An 11,306-nucleotide genomic window follows, 5' to 3' on the forward strand; every position below is an offset into this window, starting at 1 on the left:
TTATGAAGTAAATTACTGCCTACCAGAAGTTATACTTGATTACTTTTGGCGACGTTAAACAATATTAGGCCACAGTGGTTATTCATGATATCTTTCTTTAGCTTCGCCGAATAGACGAATGTCATACCAAGGTATTGGAGCAACAATGCAATCTCCAGTGAGCTTAAAATTAGAGTCAAGGTCGATGTCGGGCCTGGGTCGTGGAGTGAATATTGAAGTAAGTTTAACTTAGAGAATTCGTATCAACTGCAAAATATATATTTGCAATATTAGGTAGATGATTGTTCCTTATGCAATTGTTGCGTCCGCGTCACCTGCCTACGCAGGCATAGTACCAGAGGAGTGGATTTAATAGACCATTACTGAACTAAAAATATTCTTCATCCACATTGGATTGACTCATTACTTTAACACTGAAAAGTATAACATGGAGAGAGAAAAGCTTATTTTTGGCAAACTGATTTTGTTGCTGTGGAATGAGTAAATCTATCCAGTCAGTCACATCGTCTTCACTTGAGTTTCATGTGAACCTACTTTCTTTATCAATTATAGAACGTAATAACAAAAGAAAGATTAGAACACAGTCCTATCAATGACCAATATCAAATGAATAGAGAACTTTCGTATACTCTGCCTACATATGATCCTTGCCCACAACCGTCCGATGACGAGGACTCCTACATTCAAGAAACTTGCCAGAGAACAGGCCTCGCAATGTCACACAACAATATAAGACAGACGGGCACAGAAAATGTGAACAACGGCAGACCTGAGCCCGCGTACCGTACACCCGAGTGCAGGCTACCTGCAGCCCTTGTGCCTTTAAATGTCGGAGAATCAGCTCCTGAGCTTGCGTCAAAAGTCGCAGGTGTTCAAGCAAGTCTAGGATTTGGTTCCAGTGATCCATGGAAGCCCAAGCTTCTGCCAGGAATAAAAGAGGAAGGAATGACACCAAGACGAAGTGATAGTCGTTTACTAAAACAGAAATCAACGACTGTTCCAAGATTTGCTTTGACAATGAAACCAGCTGCACTACCTGATATTGGTCAGTATTCCCTGCGGGGCAGGGCTCTGCCCGGCACGAAGGCTGACAGGGGCGTGTGATGAGGTAAGGTAAGGATAAAGGAATGGCTGAAAAACTGGTTTCCACCCAAGTCCCGAAGTGATAGTCATGAATCATGATTCCGTTCTTCTTTATTACAGAATTAAGATATAAAACCTGAGCTCAAGTGAAAATTCGTGGCGACATCAGAATGATAAAATCAGTCCTCTGTGAATTTTTGTACATTTTGCATCTTCATTCATTCATGGTTAATAAAAACATTCAGAAAAGTCGATCTTCTAAGCTTTACCGCTCATATCTTCTAAGCTTTATGTGCTCATTTTGATTAAATACAAGTGAATTCAGGCGCTTGACCACGAACAACCGAACCGAGGAAAAGGTCGACTATTTCCGCTCCCTTTATATACTTATATATGCCAATACAATATACCCTTTAAAATGCCTTGAGGATAGTAAGGCATATACATGCTTCAAACTCAGTTCAAAGTAAACATTAGTGACATTACTCTCACCTTAATGTTACGTAGAAACGAGGACACACTCTTGAACACGTGCTGAGGAAAACAACTTTCAAATCATTGCTCAGATTGGAGCTGATAAATGGTTTTGCATCTTCTCTATTCTGCAATTCATGTAATAAATCATTCACCTTGGCCCAGAGCATAGATCAATTGTTCAAATCCTTCCAATTCAGTCCGATAGTAACTGCCGTTGTAAATACGCACAGATCAGTTTAAAAAGAGAAAACCGAGCGAAATTAAGGATTACCAACCATGGTGCTTTTCATCGTCAACCCGACATTGTTTGGATTAATCTATAGACACGTCAGAAAAATGTTGGATAAAAGAAATATATATATAAATACTCGAGCCATAAATTTGACTTTTTCAGGTGGCTAAAAAAGCTTTCATTGTTGGCTATATTGCGAGGGGTTTTTTCAGCAAAATGATATTTGAAATGGTTGGCCTACAGAAAAAATTTCCCCACGATCTATGTTTAGATTACGAAGTGAATGATGAAATGAAGGTATTTATGAAGATTAGCAGTATATCAAGTGCTAACCACTGACAGGATTATTTTAGAATAGGTTAGTTTTCGAACCATTGGTGCGCCGAGATCCTAAATATGCGCCGCAAACCAGTGGTTCCCAGGCTTCAAGCTCTGGCTCTGCTTGTCAAATCCAAGATGGCGGACATACATAATGAAGTTCACTGACATAATGTTATACAGAGTAATTTCTGCCAGTTATCTGCGATACTTATTATGTACTTTGACTTAAAATGCCTGTAAAATGGCTGGATTAATTAAATATTGTCTTCCTTTATTTGTACGTCCATCAGTAAGCTACTTTGGTAATAGAAAAGGCGTCGTTTTTTGCAAAAACCTACCCACGTGGAGCTGGAGGACGTTCCAGAGTGGAAGTAAAGTGCTTTAAACCTTTTCTTGACATATTACTCGTCTACTCTTTAAGCAAGAAATGTTTTCCTTCATTTAGGAGCTAGTTATGCTGGTGAATACGAGTGGGAAGATCCGAAATCTCCTGATGAAATGTGAGTCACGTATGGACTCGTCCGGCCGCCTTTCGAGTTTCGACACTTTCATAAAATTGTGTGGGTAAATTTGCATACGATATTTATACCTTGCAGCGTCAACGTGAAATTTATTGATCAGAATGGTCAATGTATATCAGTGCAGGGAAAAGTCGGAGATAATGTCATGTATTTAGCGCATCGTCATAATGTGGAAATCGAAGGTATATAAGGTCTATATGCCTATTGAAATTTTATCTGTGGGGCACCTTCTGAGATTTCTGGCGCAACTGAGAAACTTAGCACTGTGTTGTAGAGTAATTGCTAAACCAACTAAATTTTCTTGAAATGGAAACAGGTGCGTGTGAAGCTTCTCTGGCTTGTTCCACATGCCATGTTTATGTAAAAGAAGAGTATTTTGAGATATTACCTGAGCCTGAAGAGGGGTGAGATTTCTAGAAAGACATGTTGTATTGTCATTATGTCATAGGAAGTAATTAAATCCTGCAATGAATGTGAATATAATTTCAGGGAAGATGATATGTTGGATATGGCACCCTTTTTACAGGAAAACTCAAGACTTAGTAAGTTTTATATTAAGTGGTTGACTGATTCCCTAACAATTTGTTCAGGGAAAAAACCCAAATTTTTGTCTTGATCCAACAGCCTGTGTGATACTTGCAAAATAAGGATAGCAAATGTTCACTTTGTGCAAATCTTTAAATATTGCCTCATTTTTAAGTTGTTAATGCATCTTGTTTACTACATATTTAGGTTGTCAGATTATCTTAAATAAAGAAATGGATGGTATTGAGTTGACCTTACCAAAAGGCACAAGGAACTTTTATGTTGATGGCCATGTCCCTCAACCACATTGAGGCACACACAGTAGCTTATTTGGCACTTTTTCTAATCTACGAACCTGTGACTGGAAAGTTTTCTTTGTTTTCCAACCTTTTTTCTGACCAGCAACTCACATGCAAAGGAAACTTCCCAGTCCAACCAGTTTTGTAAGGAGTAGCTTGCATCTTTAGATGAGATTTTCCATTGCAGAAAAATAGCTGCTATGTTTTTTCCAAAAAAAAATGCCAAGTAATTAGGTACACAGTGATGTTGCAATAAAGCCAGTAGTGTAAAAAATATTTAAAGGAAGATTATATACATGTATAATTTAAATCAAAAATTGAATATTTGAAGGACAAATATATTTTTGTGTTCAACTTCATTTAGTTTAGTTTGATTATAATAAATATAGAATACTCTATAGAAGTTTTACCTGATTGAGCGAGAAGCTCTGTGTTACCATTTATGAACATTTATTATGTAAATGAACACAAACCTACAAGCTTGCAAGTATAAAAAGATTGAGAAATTAATAAATCTTGAAAATATAAATAGAGAATAAAAGATATTGCTGATAAAAGTAAATTTACATTTAAGGATATGATTATGAAAAAGTATGCAATATATTTAATGATGTTTCTACATGTGTTAACTTGGACTTAAATGTTTACACCCCCTGATCCCCACTGCAAATATAAATGGATAACATATTATGTTTGCATATTTGTGTTCATTCATGATGCTTGCCCTTCAATACCACATAATGTTTTTGGTTTCCACAAAGCTTTAAGTACAGTAGTAGGTTCATCTTCTTCTGTTTCTCCTTGTATTTGATCTTCTTGGACGTTGTATTCCCCCAGTTGTTCGCATCCAATATCAAAAAGATACTTTCCCTTTCCTTTCATACAATTGTCTGCAAACTGACCAGAGTAACGATGATTTGCATGAATTAATTCTCCAGCACCTTCACAAATACCTTTGGTCCAGGTGCCTTGGTAGCGAGAACCAGTCACATTGAAAGTATACACACCTGAAGACATTTAGGAAGTGTTAGTACTTATGCTGTTTTTGTACAATTTTTCCTGGTTTGTCCTATGATATACAACTAAAAAGACACCTTGAGGTGAGAGTAAAAATCTTGAACCCAGTAACCCACAGTTATTCCTCACGCTCTTAACGAAAGAGTCGAGACTTTGCATTTCATGTTTGTGCAGAAAAGCAACTCTGATCCTGCATAATCTGTCAGACTCAGAAACTTAGAACCGTTCGTATTTTGGGGGGGAGGCTGGAAAGGCAATATATTCGTTAGTTTACCTTGCCCATGTCTCTTATTTTCGTACCAGTCTCCTTCATAAATATCACCGTTGACGTAATAGTATGTTCCAAAACCATGTTTTTCGTCATTTATCCAGTTTCCTATGTACTTTGATCCATCTGGATAGATGAATGTACCGTAACCATTCTTTTTACCTTTCGTGTAACTGCCAGTGTATCGTGCACCATTTCTAAATCTAAAGAGAAGACTTTCTTCACTGGACACGCTCAGGCCGGGTTTTCCCAGATTCTCTTCCGACCCCTTTTGCTTGCCAATCCGGGAGGTTTAACAAAACGTGACACCACTGACATGATCTCGAGAGTTTAAAAAACTCTTTGTCACTAATTCTCTACTGTGTATATAACTATGATTATGATACTGTTAAGATCATACAAATACTTGCTCATGAAGCTGCTAGTGTATGAATAATTTCACGCTCGTTTGCCTTAATCACTGGGGTAAATTGCTGAACTGATGTGTTATAAACTAATTTACGCTAAGTCTAGATCACGCAAAAGCTTACTTGTACGTTCCTTGTCCATTACGCTTTCCATGTTCATAAAAACCCTCGTAAGTATCTCCGTTAGGCAACTTTGCCTTTCCTTTGCCGTGTCTTTCCTCATTTTGATTTCGCTCTCCTTCATATTCTCCAAGATATGGACCTTCTTCACCTTCGATTGACTCTTCATCGGAAGACATTTCTTACGTTCTACTTTATTCTAGATCTTACTTAATTCGATAGTTATTAGATAAAAATGAAACAATATCAGCACAGGCAATTCTACACTGGGTGAATGTGTTGTTAAAATAAAGCTTCAATGTGTTCGTAACTATAGAAACAGTGCAATAGGATATCCTTCTTTGTTGACAGGTGGCTTTTCAAATTAATTTCAGTGGAATGAAAATAGCGGAGACTGACTATATGCCTATAACAAAACAGACCACTAAAAAACTTCATTTCGAAAAAGCAACTAAACAAAATGCTGAATTTTCGTGATTGTTGTCTTCTTCGTGCACAACATTGTATCATATGAAGATATCGTTTTGTATTGCAGACCCCTCTCTAGTCTAGTGCGTCTAGTTCTGCAATATCTTGTGACGTTAGAACAGGGTGGAAGCAGAGGCAGCTGCCCTGAGTGCCCTCTTTCCATCCATTTACCAGCAGAGGCAAAGGAGGCAAGGGAATTAAAGGATTGCATTGCAGTCGTTAAGTCGTTGATGAATCTACTTTAGACAATCCTAGTAAAGCAGATATTAAACGAGCTATAGCAGTCATAGCACCATCGTCTGGCAAAAGTAAAACGTTTTGATATAGATCTGGATGCGGACACTCTTTTCACCTCCATTTGATTCAAGCAATCGTTCATCTCAATTGCCAAGAAGACTCTGGGCACGAGGTTGCTCAAGTGCGTCCATCTCATGCAGTAGACTGTGACGTAAACACGGTTTGTGACTTTGTGTCAGTCTAGCATGAAATTGTTACTTTAACACGGTTACGGTCATTCTCGGGTACGACTATGGGTATGGCTAGTTAAGTACGCCTCTGATCACGGAGGTGGACCGTGGACCTGGTGTGTTAATCTGTTCGGATGTTTCTGTCTCGCAGCCTACGACTCTCCCTCGGGGGAACAAACTCAACAAAGGTATATGTCGCAGCTTCGCAGGCTCAGGAACGAAAAGAGACCAACAATAAATCCAAGTTCTGAGTTTCCAAACGGTAGATAGTGGAACATTATAAACGTCCAGCGCCTATCTGCCCTGGCATATCGCACTTACCAGAAACGATGTCCCTAGATCTGTATGAAATGTGTTTAAATGTGATTAGCCGTCAATTTAATTTAATCAATATAACATACATAAAAGGTATGTAGATTCATTATCATTAACTGGGGTATATTCATTTCAGACCTCTCAAGGTGTAAACTATATTATGGAAAATGGAAATAATGATTCTGCATCTCTTATGAAATTATTTAAAAGTTCTAAACAAATTATCCAAATTTACAATAATATAGATTTGCCAAAGCACATTCTTGAACAAATCCTTCAGAGACTAAAGCCATATGACTTGGAAACAATTGAAAATGAAGAATTCCTAAACTTGAAAGGTAGAGCCTTTCCTAAAATGTTCATGCTTATTTTTATATATGTATATTTCAATTTAGAGCAATCTCTCTGATTTTCAAGGCATTTCTTCTGACTCATTGTGGAAGGCTCACTTCATAAGTAACTTTAAACATGTTGTCAAATTGCCAACATTGAATTGTCATTGTTTCAATTCGAAGCCGTGGAGAACACAATATTTTGAGAGACATTTTCATGAGCTTATTCACGAAATTGCCTTGAAGGAGAGTTACCAACTTGAAGGTATTGTTTATCGATCAGTTATATGAAATTATAAATTGATTTAGCACTTTGCTTTATTTAGTTTAAGCTAATAATTAAGCTTAATGTAGGTTTAAAATCAGCAGTTTAACCATAAAGTGAATGAGGGACCCACCCCCCAACTTTTTATTTAGACCAAATTTTTAATTGTTCCAAACCCAAAAAAATGATTTTGGCAGTCCTATGGATATACCAACACATTGGGGTGTCCACAATCACCACATGTAGCACTGGTAGTAACATTTGAAACTTGGACCTGCCTTGCATTACATGCAGTTACAGTACATATAGTACTAATATATTAGTCTATCTTTTGTCTAGAAGATGTGATTTTCAGACAAGACAGACCACAAGACACAAACTCTCTTATCTTTCTCTTTCAGATATGAATGATGGACTTGATCTATGTATAAAGCATCTTACTAGAATTCGAATTAGTCATAATACAACATGTATTTATCTTTCACAAAGTCCTCACTTGCTCATGAAACTTGCTTTCGTACTAGAGAAAGTTGAAATGAACCAGTTGCAGGACCGGAGTGTTGCGGCTTTGATTCAAATATTGGACGTTTTACTACCTAACAAACTAAAGTCATTTTCATTGTCAAACTGTAAAGTTGAACATACGGAAAATCTGAAAACACTTTTAAAAGCTCTTGCTAAATCACAATCACTAGAGACACATAGAAGCCTTCTTGTTGATAAGAATGATCCCACGCCGGTCGTAAGCGACTGTGGTGCGTGCTTTAGTGGAAACCAAAAGTCTCATTTCTTAAGACAATCTTCACTATCTGACACCTGTCAAGAAATCCCTTATGTGAACACGATCACGATGGCAAGTTCCTCTTCAATGCGAACGTCAAAAGAAGTTCTACGTAAACGTGAAATAACATTGAATCAACTTCGCCCAAATTGTTTGACTGATCTCAAACTCTCTTCTTGTCTAATGGATAGCAAAAGTTTGAGAGTGTTCTCCGAAGAATTGGTTCACTTTGTTAGCTTACTTTCTCTTGAATTGTGTGATGTTGGATTACGTTTCGTTCCTGAAATGAACAAGGTTCTCACCAGCGTTAATGAACTTGTAATTCATGGATCGTTACGTTATCTTGTTTTTGAGAATGAATCCCTAAGTTGGCAAATGGAGATGTTTTGCGATATGCTCATGTCGTCTTGCGAGAACTGTCGATCAACAGAAACACATAAAGGATTGTGGTCATTACGTTTGGTAGGTGGCTTCATTTTTAACATTGGTAGCTTTGGAAAGATGCTGGAAACTTGTTCATTCTGTGAAGAACGAGGCTTTGCTCATAAAAATAGTGAAATTTTGTTGATGGAAGATAGACTCCATTCTTTAATAGACACTGGTGCAGACATGGTTCTTCCACTTTATCCGGGATGCTCGCCGCTTGTAGGCCACAGAGAGAAGAATGAACAGGCTATATTTCTAAGTTCAAGACGTCAATATATAACAAGTGGCATTGAAAGTTTATATTTGAGCTTTCACGATATTAGTGGTGGCAGTGGAAAGGAACTCGCCAACTCACTGTTACACAACCGTAGTTTACGAAATATCTCATTACCTTCGTGTGGTCTGAAAACAGACGATATCTCCTGTATATTTGACTCCATTGCAGGTATAAATATTTGTCTTATTGCATTATAGAAAATGTTTGAGTGACCTCTGTAGCTATGTTATTTATATGGCTACTTTTTCTATTACTATGTTTTTAGGTAATGAGGTGGTCAGAAAATTGGAGTTACGAAATAATCTTTTTGATATGAATCAAAGTTACAGTTTGTGTAAATTTATTTCAAGGAGTCATTTGGTACTTTTGGATTTATCTTATTGTAGCCTAGAAGGTGATGAAAACGATTAATTGGTATCCCCTAAATACTGTAGCTATAAAGCGTTTAAATTTAACACGAACTGCCGAGTCAAAATATAACCTGGACCCCGTGTTAATTATTTCACATCATGCCTGACGCAATGTAGTGTAGAAGACTTAGTCTTTGACTGAAAATACTGCACTCTGAATGAATTTGGTATATACAATTGAATTATTGGATAAAAATCTCACAAGTCAGCATTTGTGCTATTGATCAGAGAAAGTGTTCTTGAGTAATGCAAAAACTCAGCAACGGCAGTTGTTGTGTGACAAAGTGTATAAATGTTAATAAATGTGGGTTAAATATTATCTAATGCATCGCCCTATGTCTAATGCATCGCCCTATGGATTCAGCACACATGCAATAATTGCGACTTAATTTTAGTTATTCCTGATGCCGTGGTAGTGTCACTGTCGTCAAACAAAATCCTACAAGTATTGCTGTTGGCTGGAAACAGATTGGGTCAGTACTCGATCAGCATTTTCTTGAGCATAGTTTTACGTATAGTAACGGAACTGAGCTCCTAAAATGCCTTAACTGGTCTTGCTTTACATTCGAAGGTAGGGCATTTCTTTCCAGTTTAAATTAAGCAATTTTATTTCATGCACGTCAAGGTGATGCAGGTGTATTTCAACTAAGCGACGTGTTCATAAATGGCAGGACTTCAAAATTGAACACTCTTGATTTAAGGTAAGCATTAGTTATCAAGATTCTTTTGTTTTTTGAAATTCTTTCGTTTCCTCTTTGACTTTGCTAATTTGAGTCTTCGCATTTTTTTGTTTTAATTGCCTATCGCCTTTCCTATGCTTATTTCACAAGCAAAAACCAAGTTAAAGTTTTAATTTTAGAACCGATAGTTTTCCGCTCATGTCAATCGTAAAAATATGCTGGTGTAAAATAGTTTCAAACAGGATGCTATATAGGCCTAACAAATTAGCCAAACGCAGTCATGCATGCTTAGCTTAGTCTTGTCTGAGTTTTTGACTTATTCATTCATCCCATCTGGCAACCCTGATATCGAAACCGTGGGGTACCTGAAATGCCAAAATAATTCTTCTTTGTCTATTCCATCCCAACGTTTTTTTGCGGAATATTCTTCAGGACGTTCTTTCTATAATGATAAGGAATACAAATATGAGTTACACAAAACACTTGATTGCAAAATAACCGAAAATGACGAGATTAAAGAAAGGAAGCAAATGTGAAATTGTCTGCCTGCCGTTCTAAGTCAGCGAACGAAATGCACTGAACTAAAATAAAAGTTAGCTGGAACTTCGTTTTAAATACCTGGGTTCAGTCACAGTTCCACAGCCTTGTACAGCAGTATTCTTATAACTCCTTATTTTCTAGGCATTTTTGTTTATGCAAGTGGTTTAAACGAGTGTGCATAACTTGTGAAATACTCGCTATTCATGCATACACACCCGTTTGGCCTTAATTACGTCGAATGGTTCTCATTCAAGCGAATAAATCAATTACACCAATGTGAATTAGTTCATATGGTAATTGTCATCGTTGACTACACAACTTGACAAGACAATTATACGATTAGGTGAAAACCAATCCTTAAAATTACTCTGTGATGGGGGCCTTTAACAAACATAAAAATATAAATCTATATCAGTTTGATCATATATCTATCAGTTCAGCACTCCATACCCGGTATAATCATAAGATCTAGGGGTTTATTTAACCCTTTAACCAAGTTATATATTTTATTATAGTTGTAATAAGCTGACAACCTCCTCACTTCTTCATTTCGGAAATGTCTTGTCAACAGAATGGCCAACCAAACTTCGTAAAATTTCTATTTGTGAAAATCCACTGGTAAACGTTTCGACTGTCAGAGAATGTCTGAATAAAGTCTTCGATGTTGTAATAATGGAGCCTGTTGTTGATGGCGCTATGGCATACGCGGATTATCTCAGTGAGATGTGACTGCCCTGTCTTTGAGGAGTAATATTGTGTACAAGATTTCCCGTGAATAGCAAGGCGTGCTCAGTCTTTTGACTATCAACATTTTTAGAACTTGCAACAGCTACCAACCAATATCGTATGTTCAGTCTTATAAAGCTGCATGATAGTTGTGACGACTGGCTTTGTCAGAGTCGTCCGGGCATATATGCATGCGCAGTAAATGACTTTACCAAAACGAAAATGAGGTTAAATACATATTTATCGGTCAAAAAAGAAAAATATTTTTCAAGAATGTGTTAAAGGTTTAGGGGTTAGTATAATAAGTTCACAAATTGACAAGTAAACAACATATAGATAATATACACTA

General features: G+C 37.0%; 3 protein-coding genes across 3 annotated transcripts; 2 read left to right on the forward strand and 1 right to left on the reverse strand.

Moving 5' to 3' along the window:
- The first annotated feature begins 2,252 nt into the window (after nt 1–2,252).
- LOC114536346 (adrenodoxin-like protein, mitochondrial) lies at nt 2,253–3,746 on the forward strand. The gene is made up of 6 exons (XM_028557714.1): nt 2,253–2,484; nt 2,559–2,613; nt 2,710–2,816; nt 2,951–3,038; nt 3,124–3,176; nt 3,367–3,746. Exons 1-6 carry the CDS (start codon nt 2,355–2,357, stop codon nt 3,468–3,470), a joined length of 537 nt encoding a protein of 178 aa, XP_028413515.1. The 5' UTR covers nt 2,253–2,354; the 3' UTR covers nt 3,471–3,746.
- A 243-nt stretch (nt 3,747–3,989) lies between these two features.
- On the reverse strand, nt 3,990–6,205 carry LOC114536345 (radial spoke head 1 homolog). The gene is made up of 3 exons (XM_028557713.1): nt 5,274–6,205; nt 4,750–4,946; nt 3,990–4,465 (listed from the first exon to the last, which is right to left on the reverse strand). Exons 1-3 carry the CDS (start codon nt 5,447–5,449, stop codon nt 4,170–4,172), a joined length of 669 nt encoding a protein of 222 aa, XP_028413514.1. The 5' UTR covers nt 5,450–6,205; the 3' UTR covers nt 3,990–4,169.
- A 76-nt stretch (nt 6,206–6,281) lies between these two features.
- On the forward strand, nt 6,282–11,241 carry LOC114536344. The gene is made up of 8 exons (XM_028557711.1): nt 6,282–6,393; nt 6,766–6,858; nt 6,938–7,117; nt 7,519–8,769; nt 8,867–8,995; nt 9,407–9,484; nt 9,637–9,712; nt 10,747–11,241. The coding sequence occupies exons 4-8, from the start codon at nt 7,521–7,523 to the stop codon at nt 10,958–10,960; spliced, it is 1,746 nt and encodes a 581-aa protein (XP_028413512.1). The 5' UTR covers nt 6,282–6,393; nt 6,766–6,858; nt 6,938–7,117; nt 7,519–7,520; the 3' UTR covers nt 10,961–11,241.
- The last annotated feature ends 65 nt before the right edge of the window (nt 11,242–11,306 follow it).

This window comes from Dendronephthya gigantea, unplaced genomic scaffold (genome assembly GCF_004324835.1).
Source record: "Dendronephthya gigantea isolate DGI-Jeju-01 unplaced genomic scaffold, DenGig_1.0 000133F, whole genome shotgun sequence".
Taxonomy (NCBI): Eukaryota; Metazoa; Cnidaria; class Anthozoa; order Malacalcyonacea; family Nephtheidae; genus Dendronephthya; species Dendronephthya gigantea.